The 21,341-nt window shown below is 42.4% G+C and overlaps 2 protein-coding genes and 1 long non-coding RNA gene across 10 annotated transcripts in view; 2 read left to right on the top strand and 1 right to left on the bottom strand.

Annotated features, from left to right (window-relative positions):
- SNX25 (sorting nexin 25) overlaps positions 1-4,690 on the top strand; it is a 53,214-nt gene extending 48,524 nt beyond the window's left edge. Inside the window, exons 16-19 of one of the 3 annotated variants that reach the window (XM_035111746.3) lie at positions 962-1,028; positions 2,188-2,369; positions 3,105-3,205; positions 4,099-4,690. In XM_035111746.3, coding sequence (XP_034967637.3) covers positions 962-1,028; positions 2,188-2,369; positions 3,105-3,205; positions 4,099-4,179 — 431 coding nt within the window. In that variant the 3' untranslated portion in view covers positions 4,180-4,690. Of the gene's footprint in view, positions 1-961; positions 1,029-2,187; positions 2,370-3,104; positions 3,206-3,651; positions 4,024-4,098 lie in introns of those variants that run through there. The other 2 variants (XM_088661015.1, XR_015947871.1) reach the window with 2 other exon arrangements.
- A 1,239-nt stretch (positions 4,691-5,929) lies between these two features.
- LRP2BP (LRP2 binding protein) lies at positions 5,930-19,886 on the bottom strand. 6 transcript variants are annotated; one of them, XM_088661034.1, is made up of 9 exons: positions 19,462-19,886; positions 16,670-16,802; positions 14,916-15,028; positions 13,768-13,875; positions 12,056-12,198; positions 10,763-10,868; positions 8,024-8,247; positions 6,522-6,687; positions 5,930-6,343 (listed from the first exon to the last, which is right to left on the bottom strand). In XM_088661034.1, exons 2-9 carry the CDS (start codon positions 16,776-16,778, stop codon positions 6,278-6,280), a joined length of 1,035 nt encoding a protein of 344 aa, XP_088517160.1. In that variant the 5' UTR covers positions 16,779-16,802; positions 19,462-19,886; the 3' UTR covers positions 5,930-6,277. The 6 variants fall into 6 exon arrangements, with proteins under 6 accessions (XP_088517160.1, XP_088517164.1, XP_088517162.1 ...); XM_088661038.1 differs by having other exon boundaries at positions 19,466-19,524; XM_088661036.1 differs by having other exon boundaries at positions 19,458-19,492.
- LOC148687306 (uncharacterized) lies at positions 18,921-20,813 on the top strand. Its single transcript, XR_015947882.1, has 3 exons — positions 18,921-19,043; positions 20,237-20,314; positions 20,679-20,813. It is a non-coding gene; the product is annotated as an uncharacterized LOC148687306 (long non-coding RNA).
- The last annotated feature ends 528 nt before the right edge of the window (positions 20,814-21,341 follow it).

The following is a 21,341-nucleotide window of genomic DNA, read 5'->3' as shown; positions in this document are numbered from 1 at the left end:
GGTCTTGTTCATTGTTGGGTTGGACTAGATGACCGTGGTGATGTTCCTTCCAACTCTACAATTCTATGATTCTGTGAGTGAACTCATCAGGATGATAGAAATGCACCACATTTTCATGCTCAGTTTTAATATGGGAAGGTGGTTTTCTGTTGGAAACATGACTTGAGCCATAAATCAAGCACTTGCATATGCAAAATGTTCTACATGCACCTCATTGCATAGACGTGTGCTTTTTGCATGTAGCATTAGCATGGTTGTGATCTGGGTAGGTGTACTTGCAACATTTTCACGGGTAAAATTGTTCTACCCGTGGCCCACATAAATCAGGTTTCCTGCACCTCATTTGCATATGTCTTCGTCATGGTTAAGTGTTAATGCGCAGCCCCTGTGTTGCAGAAATAACTCTCTAAAGAAACATTCTGAATTTGAGCATGTTGAGCAGTGTAACTCTTTAGCTAATTTTAACATGGAAAAAAGTGTATTAGTGTTGCATGCTATATGTTAAAATCCTCAATGTAAAATAGGCAGTGCTTTTCTCCCCAGGGGGTACTCAAGTGTACACTGTACCAGCACCTATTTTTGTTGTTAAAAAGTGTGACACTTACTGTAACAAGTTCGTGGTGAGTATCGGCACCTATTTTTTCCCCTAGAAAAAAAAAACACCGAAAACAGGTAGCAATAAATAAATGAGTTTTGTATCCTGATGCATTCAAACCATCTGTGTGCAAATGGAAGCACTAGGAAAGAATTGTTCACTAGAAAGGCTGGCCATTTTAAAAAATTGTCTGGACTCCCTATGAAAGCTGCTGAGTAGGGAAAATCACTTGCAGTAATTAAAAGGGGGGCATATTTTTACGTAGTAAACAGCATAACGTGAACATATACTTAAGAGTATTTGAGTAGACCCTAACTGCATGCTTGGAGTTGACTTCTGTGTGCTGCTTGCTTTTGTTTGTTTTAGTGTTTAAGTGGGTGAGGAAGACTCTAATTGCACTAGTTCAAATCACTTTTGGAAGAACCATCAACAAGTGAGTGCATTACGATTTTTCTGCTTCTAGAATTGTACTTTGAATAAGCTGCTTGATGCAGGAACAGCTGACAACAGTACAGACATGGCTAGCATGTTTGTTCAGAAACTAGCTTCTGCATGTTTCTGTGTGTAGAAAAGGAAAGTTAAAATTTCACAGGCTTCGTTTCAGAATTCCAGACAAATCTCTCTCAGCTTTCCCCATGCGCCTTGTATGTCACAAATCCTTATGTACTCAGGGCTGAACCAGAAAGCAGGGTGGGTGGAAGAGCCAGGCTTTCCCAGAATTTGGTGCCAAGGAAATTTGAATTTGTGATTTGCATCAATTTGTATATATTTGCTTATTTTGCATAATTCTAATTCTGTTAGGCATGGTTTGGGGGAGATGAGAGTTCTACAGCACATTGTCAAGCTTCTGAGACTTCATCAGGCATGCCCTACAAACTCCCAAACCTGTCCTTGCAGCTTTGGGGATTAGAAACTTGCCTGTAAACCCCCCCGCCCCCCTTTATATGAAAGCATAAGTGTTTCAGGATGCTGAATTCTTCACCCAGTATCAGATGTAGACACACAGTGGTTGCATTGAAATATAATGTGACTAGAAGCCACTAGAGGGGGCATGAGAATGGAGGATTTCTAGCTATTTGCATGTTTCCATAGAACAGTGCTTCTCAAACATTTTGAAGTGGGATTCACCGCTACCTTTAAAAAAAATTAAAAAAAATAAACCTCTGCTTCCCCCTCCACAACAATACAGTAGTATCACATTTAAAGTTAAAACCTAACAAGTTTGTATTTTATAGTTAATAAAATTATACATAAATGCAGTTATAATAATATTATTACTGCCAGTTATTGCTTTATTATTCAAACCTAGTTTTCACTGCTTGCTGCTGTCCTGTTCCTAGCTCTCTCTCCCTCTCTCCCTTTTTATTTTCTAAATTTTAGGTATTGCAGTTGTAAGAGTAACATTTTGATTAGTCCAAGTTGCTGTATTGTCTAAGCAACATACTCTATCTTGGTGGATATTTGCCTCATGGGAACCCTATTTTTGTTGCTTGATGTGCAAGTTGTCTCTAGGAAGTTTTGAAGTGGGTTAAAAGCACGTCTATTCTGGCTATAGTATTGTGACTATTTCTTCTTGACGCCTCTCCCTCAAGGCAAATTCGAGACACTGTAAATTGGATCTTCAGCGAACCAATGCTTGTTTACTACATCAATGTGTTCCGAGATGCTTTTTGGCCAAATGGAAAACTGGCATCCAGCTCAAAGCCCAGAAGTGAAGAGCAAAGCCGGGAGACGAAACAGAAAGCACAGCAAAAATTACTTGAAAACATTCCAGGTGAGCATATCAAGTCACGTGTCATATGTTAATGTTCAGAATGTAATGAATCAAAGGAGATTATGGTAAAAAACAATATTTACCATTTGTTTAGCCCTTAGAATGTTCAAAACACTCCACAGGCGGGGTTAAGCACTGCCCCCTTTAATAAGCAAATCTATGAGATTCTATGAGATTAAATTTTAAGCAAACCAAGTACACACACAGAGAGAGTTGCATTTTTAACCTTTATACGGATCCCTGACATCTGTCAAATGTTACTCTGTGGGTGGAAGAACTGTTTCTTTTTTAAAAGAAGTCAGGGTGGCATTTAGGTGATATGAAAAAAGCAGAGAAGCAGGGAACTAAATTTACTGCGCACAAATACTGAAAATAAAAAGGCACTTTACAAAAAAATAATACAAAAAAGGCACATTACATGTGTATTAATCCATATTATATTCTTCTTGATGTTAAAATCTCCGATTATTATTTTTTAAAGATAGGTAACAGGAATCTATTTTAACATTTTGGATATAATAAATAATAATAATAATAATAATTTATTATTTGTACCCCGCCCATCCGGCTGGGTTTCCCCAGGCTTTTGAATCAGTATCTCAATACACAGCTTACATTGCCCATTTGTGTGTGTGTGTGTGTGTGTGTGTGTGTGTGTGTATATATTATATACATTTGAATTTCTTAAAACACATTAGCAGATAAGTCACCAATATTAAACATCTTTTCTTTCAGATACACTACAGAGTCTTGTTGGTCAGCAAAATGCTCGCCATGGTGTAATCAAAGTCTTCAATGCACTTCAAGAAACCAAGGCCAATAAGCATCTTCTTTATGTGAGTTACCAGCACATTATTGCATGGGTTTGTTATTTAACATTACTCTTCCTTCAGACCTCAGAACTTGGATTCTTGGTGTTAGTTTCTGGCATTTACCGTTTGGTCTGCAACTGTAGCTGTTTTATCTTCCAACCTTTTTAGAATTATCTGCAGAATTTGTTTTAACCAGGGATGGGCAAGATCCATTGAGGGAAATGTGGAATTTGGGAGATAAAATCCCCTTGAAGTTCTGTGCCGCTTGAGATTTTGGTTTAGACTGGGAGGAAGAGGGATAATCTGTAAACCTGATAAATTTACTAATCCTTGAGGTCTTTGTAGGTATGTGAAAATCTGTGCAGTAAACATTGATGAATAATAGGGATTTGGTCCTCCCCAAAGGGCTACCAAGAGCATTTTTCCATGTCAAGTGTCAGATGTGTAAATTGTTTTTTTAAAAAAAACAGCCAATGAACCATAGTACAAATAGCAGGAGTGGACAACCTGTAGCCTTCCAGACAGGGCCAAGCCCACCCATGAGGCAGCCTGAAGCAGCCGCCTCGGGTGGTAGAATCCCATGGGGCTGTGCCCTGCCCACCGCCAGAGTTGCGTGGCAGCTTCCAGCGAGATCTTGTGGAACCAGGTATAATTCCTTAGAAAAGGCTTTTACTGGACGGCCACTCTCGAGGAAAGCGTAAAGGGCCCCACAGGAATCTGTGGACTTTACAGCAACTACTTCCACATATGCCTCTTGTCCCTGAATTGACCACTCTGTGGGATCCATGGGGTAGCCCTTGGGGGCGGGGTGTGTGGGTTTGATCTTTGCACCTATTAATGACTTGCTATCCTAGTTTGTAATTACCGGTTCAGAAAGGGGGGGGGGAGAAACACTTTTAATCTCTCTTCTTTTCCAGGTGTTATTGGAATTGCTGCTAATTGAACTGTGTCCTGAGTTGCGAACTCATTTAGAGCAGCTTAAAGCAGCTCAGGTTTGAATCTGCACAAGTGAATTACTAGAGACATGTCTGTTCTTAATAGCAGACATGTAACTTATTTCCCTCTTTTCCACAGAGGGCTGGCTGAGGACTACTGCAAATTTGTATTTTTCTTTTCTTTTTAAGTTCTACATGGAGCAAACAAGACTTGAAAGAACTGATGATATGGTAGAATGCCAGCACCGCATAGTTTCTGGCTTTTATTTAACTTGTTACATGAATAATTCTGTTTAAGATGCAGATTGAAATGTAAATGTTAATATAAGGTATAAGAACTATAGAATATTTTAAAACATTTATGAAAGGCATTTTGCTTTAGTGGTATACCAATGAATGTTGTACAGTTAATTTCCTTGCTGAGGATAATGAACATTCCTCTATTTTCTTGTTGTATTGAAGAGCCTTGTTGTGCAATATATGTAAAGATATTGTGTAAATTTTATTGTTTTTATTTTTACCAAAGATTTCCCATAGTTTGGAGCCTTTGTAAGCAATAAATAACAAAAATGAACTGTAGTGTTTCATAATTAAGCTAACCTTTCGGTGGGTCAGAGTGCTGCTTTCAGAGAGAATGGCAATGATTCTGCAAGGTGCAAAATATAAATTTAATGTTGTCATAAATCACATGAATGAATGACTTGGCATTCATTGCATAAACAATTATACTAATAACCTGTTCACTTAAACCTTTCATCCCCTCTTGATATCATCTATATGGCTATTTTTCTAAATGTGGCTCTTTTTAAAGCACTGGTAAAAGAACATCTGGATTTAATGTGAACGTTGCCAATTCACTGCTGGAGACTTTTGCTTTTTGAATTTTCTGAAACTTAATTTAGTCGAGCTAGGAAATGTGATGGTACAGTGGTACCTCGGGTTACGTACTCAATTCGTTCTGGGGTGCTGTTCGCACCTCGAAGAGTACACAACCCAAGCGTCCATTTTGCGCATGCGCTAAAGCGCGATATCACACTTCTCTGCGCATGCGCAGACCGCACATGCCGCTTCTGTGCATGCACAGAACGTGCCTGCAGCGAAAAGCGGCGAAAAATACTTCCAGGTTTGCGGAGTACGCAACCCGAAGCATATGTAACCTGAGGTATGACTGTATTTCCAAAGCCTGAATGGGCCAAAAAGGCTTTTGGGTCTCCCACACCTTAACAGATGGAGAAAACATCCCCTTTCAATTCCTTGTTCGTAAAGAAAAATGCCACAGTACAGCCACTTTGTTTTTCCATGAGTGGGTGCCTCAATCCTTTGCCAGCGCAAAACATAGCCACTACTGCCTTGAAAAATGCCCAATAGCTTTTTGAGTAGCAAGGGACTTTTATGGTACAATTACAAATGCACACAACGTGTCACAGTGTGTCAGTGATCAACTCCACATACCTGAGCTCAGGATTTACTTTGATTCTGCAGTACACCAACCTACACAGGGCAGAGGGTTTAGTGCTCACCAGTTTCATGCAGCTGCCCAAGAGGCATGTCTTGACAAACAGACAGTGACTAAATTGTAAAGCTTCAGCATCTACAGGGTGTGCTACTGTTCAGCAATACTAGAAAGGTCTGATATGGGACTTTTCAACAAAGTTCTATATGTAAAGGATGGTTCAGTTGTTTAATTCCAGTATTCTTTTGCAATGTGCAACTGATGACTGAAATAAGAAAAATTATCTAAGAATTGAGGGGTATTTAATAAGCTGGCCTTGAAAACTTTTTTAAGTACCGTATTTGTAGGCAATGAAAGATGCATTTAACAATGCACTTTTTATTAAGTAAACTAGGGTTGGGCAGCCTTCCTAATGCTGTTGGATTCCATCAGCCCCAGTCAGCATGGCTCACCGTCAGAAATGGTGAGAGACAGTCCTGCACCCCACCCTGATACCAGGTAACAGAGCTACAGTTCTGAACTTAATGCACGTTGCTGGTTATGTAACACTGAAAGTAACTCATACAATGCTTTACTTTTAGATGAAGATAATCAGAACATTATGTACCTAAAAGGCTTGAAATAATAATCATGATTTATCAAAAGCTGAATAACAACTGACGTTTGTCATTACTGCCGGAACTTGCTCAGATTCATCAAAATGATGCTCTAAATTCTCCCATGATTAGCCAGTAGCTCAAGTTCAGAAGCTAGATCGGGATCCAGCCTGCATGCCTATAAACACAAAGATGAATTAGAGTGACCATAATTGCAAATTAACTTTATACCTTCATTGTATTATATAAAACTTACATTACAAAGCTACAAGGACACAAAAAAATTTAAAAATGTATTTTGAATGGAAATCCAAATAATGTTGCCTCAAAGAGCTAACAGAGTTAAAGCGACTTACCTTAGAATAATAATTTTTAGCTGCTGCTAAATCTTGTTGTGTTCCTAGGCCAAACTGGAGACATCTAGCCAAGTAGAAGGAAGCCATAGCAAGCCCTCTCTTTATATAAAAAGGAATGCAGTCTGTTTCCTTTGCTAACTTTTCAACGTCATCATTTTCTGCAGTCCTGTTTGATACAAAGTAAAAGGTTAGTTATTCTCAGAACACTAGGGGCTGCCATTACAACTTTGCCAACTATTCGTCCTCCACATCTTTTTTTTTAAAAAAAATATTTTTATTAAAGTTTTCTTGGTTTACAAAGGTATGTGCAATGTCTCTTTTTTCAAGTTACATTTTCCATAGGTCAGTTTCATTTTTTGGGTGGACTCCCCCCCCCCCAATCTCAAAAGAAGAGTCCTCTAAACGCTGCCTCCCTCTTGGTTGCATAGCAATCCCCTCAATGTCATCTATCTCCTCCCCCCTCTCTGCCTGCGAGCCTTCCGAGTCTGCTGCTCTGTCTGAGTCTGGGAACTCTTGATGAAGGGGAGCCGAACTAACCCACTCCTGCTCTGTCTGTGACTGCATTCCCTCGTCTCCAGAGTCAGACTCTTCCCAGAAATGTCAGATATAGGCTGCAAACCCATGTACACTTTCCTAGATGTACAGTGAGGGGGGGGGAAGTATTTGATCCCCTGGTAAATTTGCCCGTTTGCCCTCTGACGAAGAAATGACCAGTCCATAATTTTACTGGTAGGTTTATTGTAGCTGTGAGAGACAGAATAACAACAGGAAAAACCCCAGAAACCCAGAAAACAAATACTTTCCCCCTTCACTATAAGCCCCACTGAACATAGTGAGACTTGCTTCTGAGTGAACATGCTTAGACGTGCACCATTAGGCAAAATGTTAGATGTATCATTCTTGTCACAAACCAGATAGCAACAAGTGGAATGGTAGCTATTTCCCAAAGTTCTAGGACATCATTTAACAAAACCATTAAGGCAAAAATGAGAGTGCTGAATCTTTTCTCCATTCTCAAATGACATCCAAGTGCTTTAAAACTAAAGCTGGATGTATTGCTGAAAAAACCCTTGAACTAGAAGAAGATTACTTTAGCACTTAAACATGCGATCTGGAAAGTAAAATAATTCTTTATTAAATAGTGACATGAAGAAAATTGTCCTACCACTATGCCTCACCAGATATGAACTAGATAATTATGCCTTTCCTGGGTAAACTCATGTGTTCCTCCCACTTAAAATCTAGTACCCTGATTTTAGTGGATATTAAGGGCAAAACATAAAACTGATTCCCCCCACCCCCGGTCTTTTTTGCTGGAGAAAGCAAGAAGAGTCAAGCAGAGAGGAAAGTTAGTTGCAACAAGCAGAATTGTTTTTTTAAGATCAGCAACACAAAAATTAAAAGGTACCTTATTTCTATGTATCTGTTCTTTAGGAACTGATCCAATAATGCCTTTGTTTTCATCATTAGCTTCCACTTGAATTACTAATGAATTAATTTACCTTTTGGCAAACTCAGCTGCTTTTGTAAAAAATTTCCTTTTGTAGTAATATTCCACCAAGTGACCTTTAGCATAGACATTCCCACGATCTGAGGCTGCAGTCAGGCACTCCAGAGCAGCTTTTAAATTTGGGCGTACACCGTGCCCATGAAAAAACATAAGACCAAGGATGCCCTGCGATTCCAGGCTCCCATTCCCACAAGCTTCTGAATGCCAAAAGAAGGCCTGTAGGAGAAAGAATGGGGTTTTGAAACATATATAGTGGCAACATGGTTGAATGGTACTGTACAAAATACGCTTACGAGCAGCCTCACTGGCTAGGCAGAGATGTAGACTTGTAATCAGCATAACATAACGGCCATTAAATTACATGTCATTGGCACTTTAGCCAACTGATTTGAGGGCTCTTATTACATAGACTAAAAAAGGTAAAGGACCCCTGACAGTTAAGTCCAGTCGCGAACAACTCTGGTGTTGCGGTGCTCATCTCGCTTTACTGGCCGAGGGAGCCGATGTTTGTCTGCAAACAGTTTTTCTGGCGAAACCAGAGCAGCGCATGGAAACGCTGTTTACCTTCCCGCCAGAGCGGTACCTATTTATCTACTTGCACTTTGACGTGCTTTTGAACTGCTAGGTTGGCAGGATTACATAGACTAGGGGGTACCAATGTGGTTCGCACGGGGGCTTTTGCTGACGCCTATGGGGTCCCCTGCCCTGGCTGAAATCAGGCTTGAAAGAAATATTCTGTTGCAGCCCATAGAACAGGTTGTGGTGTGGCCTTGGTTGCACAGGTTATATGTGGTACCCGTGACAGTTTCTCCTGCTTGTTCACAGTCCCAAAAATGTTGGCAATTCCCAATTTAGGCATATGCATAAATGGCAGTGAAAATGGTAGTGAACACGCCAGCACTTCTGACGTAGGGTATGGACAGCTACCAACTGCAGTATAGACTCTTAGGGCTTGTCCACCACACTTCTGCTTGCCCTATGCTTAATAGGCATTGGTACGAGAGGTTCTTTGTCTGCCCTGCTGCTTTCCCTAGGAAAACCTGCTGTTGAATCAGAACAAATGTTGATCTGCAGAAAACCCAATTGACGTTTTGTTCTGATTCAGTGGTAAACAGCGAGTTTTCCTGGGGGAAAGCAGGTGGGACAAGTGGAAGTGTGTTTGAGCACTTAATCTTAGAACACAGTCTTTTAAAAAGAGCAAGCCAATGTTTCTATTTATAGCGTGCCAGATGTTTTGGTTAGTTATAAATGCAGAACTTCTCTGATATTTAATGCCTTCTTCCTTTTTGAAATGTTAAGCTCGTGGCATTAAGAAAAGACTGGTTGTTAAATTACCCCAGGATGTTCAAGCCTTCCTTCAAATGACTAATGCTGTTATCGTGAGATTCAAGTCTGATGTGCCAACCCACGCAGCTCATTAGTGTTTCATTACGCAAACCTGGCCACAAATGTCAAAGGGTCGAAAATGAATTTTGCTTTTGCCAATATACCACTTCATTCTTTTTCTTTGTAGTGCTGCTATCATCTTCATTTTATTTCTACATACACTGCCCTTCATCTGCCGATTGCAGGGTAGTATACAACAGTACATTAAACTGTTCTCATAACTGCTGTGGCTCAATTTCTTTGGGGGGGGGATTATTTGAGTTTATATTGGTGCAAGTCGGATCCTTCTTTCTCCTGGGCATTTGAAAGCTAAGGCAAGAATGTTTGGCTTAAATGGGGAAAGTGTGTTTTGCTTGAAAACTCAGGGAAGCAAATGGCTTGGGGGGGGGAACCACACATTTCACTTCTTGCACTGGCAACGATCAAAAGTGAGATGGGTATCCGGTACCCTAAATTCAGATAAGTTGAAAGGCTACTGTGTCTCTTAAATTTATTCTGAAAGGTAGTAAAAGCTAGCTCTTCTAAAATGGTATAATATACCAAGCATGTTTGAGGGGAGACCCTGTTCACATAGAGAAAAGATAATAGGTATTTTTTTCCCTCAATCAAGCAAGAAGGATTTGCCTGTATAACCAGGCTTCTACATGCACTGCCAATGTGCAGTTGGATACTGTTCTCATCATGTCATAATGGCTGGATCATCTTTTGATGCAAATGGGGATGTAGCTTCACAAAGAGCTACTAGCTCATGGGTAGGCAAACTAAGGCCCAGGGGCCGAATCCAGCCCAATCGCCTTCTAAATCCGGCCCACGGTCAGTCTGGTAATCAATGTGTTTTTACTTGAGTACAATGTGTCCTTTTATTTAAAATGCATCTCTGGGTTATTTGTGGGGCCTGCCTGGTCTTTTTACATGAGTAGAATGTGTGCTTTTATTTACAATGCATATCTGGGTTATTTGTGGGGCATAGGAATTTGTTCATTCCCCCCCAAATACAATATAGACCCCCACAAGGTATGAGGGACAGTGGACCGGCCCCCTGCGGAAAATGTTTGCTGACCTCTGCACTAACTCTTACACATGTCTAGTTGCCTACAGCTACGGTACAAGCAGATTAGGGGCAGTGCTGCTGTAAAACTTTCTTCCCCCTGGCACAAAGTACTGCATCTCAAGAAACACTTTAAATTGCTTGGCAACCTTTCATTGCAAATCAGTTGTGGATGCACAAGTATTTTGTACTACTCGCTTGATTCTTGCCACGTCTAAATCACAACAGCCTCATTTAACTGGACAGCACACCTGACTGAATCAAGCTTTGTGATGTAAGCCAAAGCAGGGCCCGTACCTTTTTCAGATCCTTTCGATGCTTTGCTGAATACAGCATCCCAAGGGCTGTTTGAGCCTTTACACTTGCTTTTGGGTTCCCGTGGTCTGCAGCAATAAACCATAAACTGGAAGACATAGAAAAATATGAGTGGCATGGTTGGCCTGTTCCTCTTAAAACTGGCATAGGTAACCCGTGGCTCACTAACTGATTTTATATGGGGGCGGACAGAAGAATAAAGGGAAAGGGAGAAGCTATGGACTCAGCTAGTCTAGTAAAGAAAAAGCGATTTATGTGTGTTGTATGTGCGATATAACATTGTGTCACCAGTTGGTCACGTGGAGTCCTGTTTTTCTCTACCTGTTTTCCCTGTTTAAATTTACAATGCTTTAAACTGAAATGCTTCTTTGATGTGTCTAGATCCAGCCCAAGGCAGATGAAGCAATGGAAGGTGGAGAGTTAAAAAGCCCTCTGTAAGTTATCGTTCAGACCTCTTGCAAAATTAATCTGTTGCTCCATCTCCTGGCAGCCAAACCCATTATGTGGAGGTGATGGAGAAGGGAATGAAATGTTTTTTAAAAGGTGATAGCATGCACGGACAAAGAGGCTCTGTCCCTGCCCACCAATGACACCTGACAGATTACTCCTAAGTGAATGCTGGCTTTGACAAGTGGGGGGGGGGAAGGTCCCCCACTCCTGCTTTAGGGCTGTTCTATATTGCAGGTTACCAGATTTTTTTCAATGAATCCGGGGACACTTTTCAACTTCAATTGGTTTGTATGGGGACTGATATGTAAATCCGGGGACTGTCCCCGGGAAACGGGGATGTCTGGTAACCTTTAATTACAGTGAAGTGGGTACCTGGAAAAGTGGCAGACCGAGCCCCTCGTTTCCGTGCTGAGAAAATGATTCCTGCTGTGCACATTTGCTACCAGTAATATAGTCATGTGGTGTGACGAGGCAAAGACTGATGTGTGCGTGTGTGAAAGAGGCATTAATGCAGGGGTCAGCAAACTTTTTCAGCAGGGGGCCGGTCCACTGTCCCTCAGACCTTGTGGGGGGCCGGACTATATTTTGAAAAAAAATATGAATGAATTCCTATGCTCCACAAATAACCCACAGATGCATTTTAAATAAAAGAACACATTCTACTCATGTAAAAACATGCTGATGTCCGGACCGTCCGCGGGCCATATTTAGAAGGCGATTGGGCCGCATCCGTCCCCCGGGCCTTAGTTTGGGAACCCCTGCATTAATGCATGTGACCTTTCTCAAAAGTGCATCCACGTAGCACAGGTGTCTCATGAAGGTTACCGTTCAGCATCTTTCTCTGAAATCTCAGTTCCACATCCTTCATAGCAAGCTCTTCCAAGGTTGTAGGCAGCGGCAAATTTTAAATGCCTTGCTTTAGGGGAACTGGAGTTGATAATCTTCTCCATATATTCAATTCCCTTTTGCTGTAGGTGACAAAAACAGCAAAAATACACAGCATAACGAAACTCTACCAAACACAGCATATGAAATCCATATTGGCAAACTTAACAAAAACATTAACATTCCACTAAATGTAGCAGTTCCCAAGGTGGATATCAGGGGGGGAAAGTTTGTGGGAAGAAAGGTTTGTGTAACAGGAAACCCAGCCAGATGGTTGGGGGTAGAAACATCAAATTATTATTATTATTATTATTATTATTATTATTATTATTATTAGCATAGGACTATTAGGATCAATGCAAAGTTCTGGGAAATTATGCTTCTGCCATTCTAAGAAGGCAGAAATGTATTCCAGTTGGGGAGGCTTCTCTGGCAAGCTTGAGCCATAATCATTGTGTGGCTTCCAGTAGCCAGTCAGATTAGCTGGAAACAGGGTTGTCTACATGGAGCTTGGGTTACATGTATTTCCTTGGATCCACAAGTAAGGTGTATGTTTCCCTGAGTGGTCGTATCTGTCTCCAAAGATAGCCATCAACATGCCAGGACCTGACCAGAGAGTGGTTTTTGTAAGGCATTACTGCCTGTTTGATTTCAGATGGTTTTATGGCTTATGTTTTTAACATATACGTGATGAAATATTGTGCTCTGCTGGTTTGTTGGGCACTGCTCTGGGAGACCTTTGCAGTATAGAAATAGTGATTTCTTTTTAGGTGGTGAATGCCTGTGTTAAGGCAGGCGTACTCCTTGAGACTCTTTCCTGTGGCATCAAATCAGAGAGAAGTGGGTTGCTGATACTGTAATGCATTGTCGTTGTCCTTTCCCGCAAGCAGTTGCATGAAATCCCTCTTGGTCTTACTTTCACCTTCTACACAGGAACCCAGAAACACACCTGGAAAATCTTGCCCCTCTACAGCTGCCAACAGACTTAGAGAACAGCCCAGTTTCCCATGCTGGAGCATGCTCTGTAGTTACCTTTTTTTTTTTTTACAAGTACCAATCTGAGTAAAACAGAAAGGTTTTGGTAAATTGTAGACAGATGCATAGTGTGCCTGATTTCTCACAATTTTATCTGCTTCTTTCATTTGGTTTCATGTGCAGTATTTCCTTTGGAAATTACAATGACCCCCACCCCACAATGTAACAGATATATTGCCCTCTAGTGACATTGGAAAATATTTCATATGATTAAGATTGACCGGCTGGGTTATTGTTTTTGTTTGTTACTATGGTATGTGTTTTTGTGTTTTTTATATTGTAAGTTGTCCTCTGATCCTCAGATGAAGGAAGGTATAGGAATTTAATAAATAAAAAGCACAGAGCTCTCAGAATTGGGTGTTTGGGGGGGGGCAAGATCCCCACAATAAACTATGATTGCACAACCTGAATTTATCAGTGACTGAATTTGCCACCTGAAAAGGCTAACAGTCTAGAAGCATCCTCTGCTTTCTGGTTCCACAGATTTGCTCTGCCCAATGATGTTATGCTTCAGACATTTGCTTATTAATCTGCATCTTTGAAATTCATGCTATTAAGTAAGAAAAGTTGTTACCTAATGAATAACCAAAGGGGGGACCAATCTGGTTGCAACTTACAGGATCTGGTGGGGTCCCCAGTCCATCATAGTACATTACGCCTACTTGATACATGGACTGAAAATCTGTGTTTTGTTCAAACTGCTGCAGTGCCTCTTCATACCATCCCTGCACAAGAAACAACGAGAGATCAAATACTCAGGATTAAATCTAGCTACTGAAGCCTTTGGGATACAATGGTGCCATTTTAACGTAAAAGATTGTAAACAAAATATAAAATCCAACCCAGAAATTGTCACTAGACATCCTGGAATACGGAAATTATGCGAACTATTTAATAAAACACGTGGAATGCCTGGATCCAAGCCATGAGAGATGCATGCCACTTTCAGCAGAGAACCTTGCAATAAGAACTAGCTGTTTTTGTTCTTCTGTTAAACAGGCCAGGTTCCCTGCCTCCTCCCCTAAACAGAAATGCAAGCACCACAGAAGAGAGGTTCTTGGGAAGAAACCAGTGGAAAGAACATGTCACATGAACCCAAAACTTTGTGTGTGCTTTTGTGATGAGCTGTGTACACAGAGCAGTTTCCTTCACTAAGGCCACTGGACAAGCCTGAGTTCCCACTGGGGTTCCCACTGAGCCACAAAGGATCACTGGACAAATGGTTGGAGTCCTAAATCGATTTCAATTTCTTCATTTGTATCTAGCCATTGAACATCCAAAGCATGAATGTTAGCAAACTGCAGATCTGCATAAAAATGACTTACGTTTACATAAATAAAACTGACCCATACACAAATAAAACCATATACAACAACATAAAATTCTGAATCTCTCTAGCAAATCACTGGATTGCCCTTTAAATTGTTGGGCCCAATTTTAGCACATATTGAAATAAGTAAAAAAAAGATGTAAAGCCTGAATAGAATAATATAAATCCTGAGCAATATAAAAGCATGAATTAACTTGAAATTCTGCATCTTCCTGGCAGGACAGGAAGATTCCCCTTAAATCCCCCCTTAAAATTTCTCCCCTTACAGCAGATAGAAAATGAGCCAGTTTGAGCATATTACACCAATCTGACCTGGTTGTGAATTTTCCTAACATTGGCATCTGAATTCTTAATCACACATTTCAACACTGATATTTGTTCAACACAATTTCAAACTTCTTCATGTATGTATATGGTGTGCGTGCAAAGTCCCACCTCTTCAAAATACATCTGCCCTTTGAGAAAAGAGGCCAAAGGATCTCCATTTTTAATCCGCTTTTCCAGTAACAATTCAGCCCTTGTAAGCAGATACTCGTGACTGTAAATCTCTGTTAAAAAAAAAAGAGTATTTGTTCCTGAAACTTTAAAACAATCTTCATTACATACTCATCGCCTACGGGATGACGTAGTTCTTGTTTTAATACACTACGAGCTGCATTAAACAGTCTTTTGACTTCTTTTGATACTGTCTGCATGCATCCTGCTAAATACAACTTGGGGCTTGCAGCCAAAGTGGCCCCAATCCAAAGATCACTGTACACAACTGTTTCTGCCTGCGAGTACCAGCTATACAGATGGCACGGTCAATTTTTACAGTGCTGATTAAACTGCGGAGAAGGAGGGCCAAAATACAGCCCCTTACCTTCAACAGCCATATCCACAGGAATATCAAAGCTGACCACACCATCTGCCAGGGAATATGCTTGCGGAACAAACCCAGCATTCACTGTGTGTGTGTTATTATTTTTTTAAATCTACAACACTCCTTGGCACCTGAGGGGCCCACTCCTGAAAGCAGGCCCATTCACACACTGCACAGATTGCCCTCTTTGACTCAATGTGCCTGAATGATTTCAAAATGTTCCTGGAAAATAAATCTGATCTTGAAGCAAAATTAAGATCAAGGAACAAAGCTCCTTGTTAACCTGGGGTTCTTTTCTTCCCTGTGTTTAGGAAAGTGGTAGCAGATCCCACAAGCCAGAGGTAGACAACCTTTTCAGAGCTAAAGGCTGCAATACTGTTGGTGATAAGTGGGACCAAAGCAAGAAATGGGTGGGTGTGGGACACTCCCTCTCATCCATGCTCCCTCTCTCTCTCTCTCACACACACATCCATTCATACAAACACACAAGCACCGTCTCTTCCCTTCCTTCCTTCCTTCATCCTTGCCCTGGGTGTGGGCTAGAGGCTGCAACAAAAAAGGATGCATGTGGCTACAGTATATGCATTGCTTATACACCACAACGGATGTAGTAAAGAAGCAGCAACATCACCTCTCTACAGTGGTACCTCGGGTTACGAACACAATCCGTTCCACATCGCAGTTCGTAACCCGAAAAGGTCGTAAACCGAAGCGCCATTTTGCGCATGCGCAAAGCGCGCATGCCGCTTCTGCGCATGCACGGAACGTACGTGCGGCGAACAATACTTCCGGGTTTGCGGAGTTCGTAACCCGAATTGTTCGCAACCCGAGGTGGTCGTAACCCGAGATACGACTGTAGAGAGGTGATGTTGCTGCTTCTTTACTACATCCGTTGTGGTGTACTAAAGAATATGCTTCCATTCAACTCAGAGGCTGAAGTGCCCAGGAGTGTTACTTCACAGCAGAGATGGGAAATCTGTGGCCTCCAGATGTTGTGACTCCAACTCTCTTCAGCCCCAGCCAACTACTGTGAACAGATTTTTTTAAAAAAATGGGATAAGGAATGAAAAATCAAACAGCCTAGGCACCAGGATCTTCATTATACACCTTTAGGTGCCAGGTGAAAGCGTTCCTCTTCAACCAGGACTTGACTAACATCCTAGGTCCTTTTAAATGTGTTTGTGGGAGGTTGGGGTGTGTGTTAATGGTTTGTTTTCTTCTTGTTCTTATTATGTATTTAGTGTTTTTATAATGTATTTGTATTCTGTAAACCACCCTGAGATCTACAGATGAAGGGCAGTATACAAATTTAATGAATAATAATTACCTGGGTCAGGTTTCAACTCTACTGATTCAGAGGTCTGGAGCTTTGAGATGGTTTGGAGAATGGTCTCGCTTCTACTTTCTTGAGGCAGAGGCTCACTGGTCAGCTCCATTTCTTTCTTTCAAACTCTTTCTTTCTGTAATAAATGAATAAATTAGGAGTACATGCCCAGGCGTGGGAGATTGTGAGGACCACAGAATAATTACTACTTGCCCCTCATTCAGCCATCAGGAATAAAAGATTCAGACGCTACAATCTAATCTTTTAAGGTTCTCTTCTTAAGAGGAACATCTCATGCTGATTTTAATACTACCCACATTTACCTTTATGTGAATGCACAGTGTCAGCTTTCAAAGACCGCTTGTTATGAAGGGCATCTTCTACACTTTGCCTGATCTTGGGCAGGCTCCAAACAGTTGAGAGGCTTGATTTGAAACAGGGGGTGGGGCGGGGAGATGCCTGATGCCTCTACATACCACTAATCCAACATTTGAAAACAAGCAGATATGCTGTTGGCCACATACATACACATTTCCAGGCAATTGAAAGCTTTTACTAACAAGGGCTCAAAATAGGATAAGAGAAAGCAATCTTTGGGGGGTGTCATCTTGTAAACTTTTTTAAAAGTTTGCTCTGCCTTGGGCTCTGCAGAACACCACAAACATTCTCTCTCTTTTATATTTTTTATTGCTTTTCCATTTTTAACATTATTATAATATCACATCTCCCTTTATAAATTTTTAGCTCTACTGCGCCATCAACTAAACCTTCCGTTCTGTCATCTCATTTTTATAAAACACATCCTAAATCCAGAACAGCACAAACATTCTCAGTGTGACAGGGCCCGGTGCAAAATCTTATGAGGTTCCATAGTTTTGCTTTTCCCCAGTGTACTATGGTAGAAACAAAACCCTTGGCAAGTCTTCCCTGCAACATGGCGACATTTGTCTGTTTTTAACCTGCGCTTTTCCCAAGAAGCTCAAGGCAGCACACTCCTTGCACTCAACTCTCATTGGGGGCTCCTAGAAGCTGTCAGCATGCATCAGTGGCCACACAATGGCTATGACTGGGTCTCAAAGCCTTGTTGAGTTAGGGACATCCCCTGCATGTGAAGACAGGTTGTGACAGATTGAGAGGACAAGACTGATACTGGGCCCAACGGTCAACAAGGTGGTTTCTGCACATGCTGTAGAGGGAAGTAATGGGCAGATGGGACTTGACAACCTGGGAATCTAGAAGGAGGAAAACTCTAATCCTGAACCTCCACTGCCCTACGGGATATCTTTGGAAGAAAAGGCTCAGGAGTAAACCCTACACAAATCCAGTGCGGAGTCCTGCAGCCAACCTGGTGCCACAAATGCATTGCACAGCTTTTGTTTGGACCACATCAGCAAGGCCGAGAGTGGGGGGGAGGTCTTATCATCTGGACATCCCAGGTAAAGTTAAAGGACCCCTGGATGGTTAAGTCCAGTCAGAGGTGACCATGGGGTTGCAGTGCTCATCTTGCTTTCAGGCCAAGGGAGCCAGAGTTTGTCTGCAGACAGCTTTCTGAGTCATGTGGTCAGCATGACTAAACAGCTTCTGGCGCAACAGAACACCGCAATGGAAACCAGAGCACATGGAAACACTATTTACCTTCCCGCTGCAGTGGTACCTATGTATCTGGCGTGCTTTTGAACTGCTAGGTTGGCAGGAGCTGGGACAGAGCAACAGGAGCTCACCCCGTCGTGGGGATTCGAACTGCTGACCTTCTGATCGGCAAGCCCAAGAGGCTCAATGGTTTAGACCACAGTGCCACCTCCATACACACTGCCCAGAGTTACGCCCCGGGGACATCACTTCAGTCCTAACGCAGCCATTTGACTTCAGCCCCGGAAGCACACTCCATTGTCTCTTGAGACAGGACAAGAAGGCCAACAAGTAGTGCCGAAAACTTACTCCAATATCAATCTGTGCCAACACTCTGTTGCCAGGATCCTAGCAAAGAGTCCTGCTAAGGTTAAAATAACTTTCCTGACCGTATTACACTGTGGAAATAAATGCCTTGTTCACAGACCAAAAGGAATTAACCTCTAAGTCTGGAGGGACGTTTTGTTTACAAAGGGAGATTCTCACACATGTAGGATATGAAGAAAAACAACAACAGCTAGGCGCACTGGTGACTTATCCCGTTTTAGAATGTCCCCGATCCTGAGAGAATTCCTCATCACTATACGGACCCTCTCAGCTTATTATGATGGTGGTCAGTGACGTGATGATGACGACGATTCTGTGACCATGGCTGCCTCTCACCCCTCCTTCGTTAATCTGGAAAGTGGGAGGGCGAGGGGTATCCCTCTCCTTCCCCATGTCCCGTCAGAGGAACTTCCCCCAACAGGTGAGCAAAACAGGGGAAGGCGGGTGTGTCTTAATTCGAACCGGGCTCAGCCTCAGAACACTTTCCGTGCTAGGGGATGGTGCTCGGGTGGTCGCCGAGACTGCGGGATGCCCTCTGACCATGCGCAGAGTGCGCCGCCGCCGCCGCCACCCAAATGAACCCGCGCACCTGTGATTGAGCCGCGGGGTCTGATACGTGTGACTTCAATGGTACCACTGTAACGAAGAGCGAGGGGGCAAAACCCGGCGCTTTGTTGTGCGCGTGGAGGCGGGAGAGAGGGGGAGACAAGTGCACGGAAAGGGAAAATGAACCCGCCCGATTCGGTTCCACCCCACCCCCCCGCGCGACTCACTGAATTGACCACCGGTTCCCATGGCGAACTGCGCCCTCCCGCGCGCGCGCGCTCTCTCTCACTCACTCACTCTCCCGCTTCTCAGTGCCCGCCTCCTGCTAGCTTCGCGTTGCTTGGCAACGCCGCCTTCGAGCCTCCCAGAAACGCCCGCCCTCTCCCAGTGCCCCGCCTTTTCGAGTGCTGCGCTGCGGCGCGCGCTTGGCCGGGAGCAGAGAGTGGGAAGGAGGCGCTGAGGGAGCGGGAATCCTTTGTTCGCTCTGCTGAGGGCGGGGCAAACGAGGGACGCGCGCGCGCGCGCGCGGTCAAGTCACAGACAGCCCCGCCCCGCTGCTGCTGCTCCTCCTGCTGCTCCTCCTCAATGCCGGTAAGGAGGAGGGATGACAGGCCAGTGCGCGCGCACTCCAGAAGCTGCCTGCGACCGAGGGAGCATTTCGTTGTCTCCTCAGCAGCAAAACAGGGCAGTCCGTCAAAATAAATAAATACGTAATTACATCATTGCAACCTATCCAAAACCAAGAGGGGCTTCTGGGAAAGTGATGATAAAAAGAAGAGTGCCTCTGAGCATATGCAAGCGTGTGCGACAGGAAGCTGCTGGAATAATCTAGTTTGTAATAGCTAATTCCAATTGATATATATGCCTTATGGTTTGCTCACAGTATCAGCTCTGCTGAAGCATTTCACTACATGGCTTTAGATTTGACTGTGGGGTTTTTTTGTTATTACCTAAGTAATTTCATTCTATTAGGTTGCTGTGCTTGTGCTAGTGCTAGTTTACCTCCAAATTGCATCTCCGGAGGGAGGTGCACAAATTTGATGTTTTAATTCCGTCGTCCCTGTCTAGGTAGGGCACTGCAGTGACTCCGTGCAAGACGGTCAATTTGAGAGGAAATGCAGCGGTATGCAAACTGTATCCTCCTAGGTCTGTGACTGTTTCCAGTGTAAAATTACAACTATAGTGTTTAACAGGAAAGCGCAATGTACTCATAACAGGTAGAGAATGTCAGGTGCTGGGAAACCTGAGTTACAGATATGTGCTAAAATATATAGCACTCACCGCTGGTTTCTGTGATGAATGAATTATCCCCATGGGGGGCGATGACTACTGCAAGCAATAATGAATTTAGATTCTCTTTAGAATAGCAGTAGCAAATGGCACTTCACAGTCTTATACTTTTAAACATTACACAGACAATCTCACTAAATATAGCACTTCTAAATTCACACTCTGTCACCACAGTGGCAGTGACAAAGTGTAAATTGTTCTTTCTCTCTTACATTTCTAGCTCTTCTGTAAATTGGCACACATCTTCCCCTTTACACAAGACCCAGACAAGAGGAGAAGCAAAATTCAAAGCTTTATTCTTGCTTCATTGTCTAGCATCTTAACGATTCTGTCGAAAAAGCAGGATTGAAACCAGACTGAATTAGCTCTTGATGCTGTTTCATCAAGAAGCCGTCGTCAAACTAAGATGTTGCATGTGTGCATGGGACAGGAAATATTTCTGCGGACAAACAACTATAGTGAATGTATTTGCTAGGTTTAGAATTAGTTTTTATCATAGGCCAGATAAGCTTTTATAAATTAAAAACAAAACAAAAACAAGTCGTGTGGGCAGCCTACATGAATCTTTTCCCTTAACTTATGTGTTGAATATACTACTGTACAGTGGTCCCTGCAGGAGATTGGCATACACACCTATAATAAAATGTGAGGGATTGTGATGTAAGAATAATCTGAGTTTACTATCTTAGTTGCTAATTGTTATATATTTCTTTGCTTAACTCCCTTATCTGAATAAACTCTTTATGCCTTCTATTGCCTTTAAGTCAGTACGGTGTGATAGATGGATGACTGTGAACTGTAAACTGTCAGTAGTATCTAGAGGTTTCTGAGAAATAACTCAAATTATTTGGTTTCTGTTTGTAACCGCCATTGCTATGCATAG

Source organism: Zootoca vivipara, chromosome Z1, assembly GCF_965207765.1.
Source record: "Zootoca vivipara chromosome Z1, rZooViv2.hap1.1, whole genome shotgun sequence".
Classification (NCBI taxonomy): domain Eukaryota; kingdom Metazoa; phylum Chordata; class Lepidosauria; order Squamata; family Lacertidae; genus Zootoca; species Zootoca vivipara.
This window is presented reverse-complemented; position numbering and strand designations above follow the sequence as displayed.

What these genes read in the sequence shown, in the direction of transcription:
- LRP2BP (XM_088661034.1), bottom strand. Translation starts at nt 16,778, where the DNA reads ATGGAGCTGACCAGTGAGCCTCTGCCTCAAGAAAGTAGAAGCGAGACC. An exon ending in AGAGTTGAAACCTGACCCAG is followed by an intron (nt 15,029 to 16,669) that starts GTAATTATTATT and finishes TTTTTTTAACAG; the next exon opens with AGATTTACAGTCACGAGTAT. An exon ending in ATCGAAAGGATCTGAAAAAG is followed by an intron (nt 8,248 to 10,762) that starts GTACGGGCCCTG and finishes TTTCTCCTACAG; the next exon opens with GCCTTCTTTTGGCATTCAGA.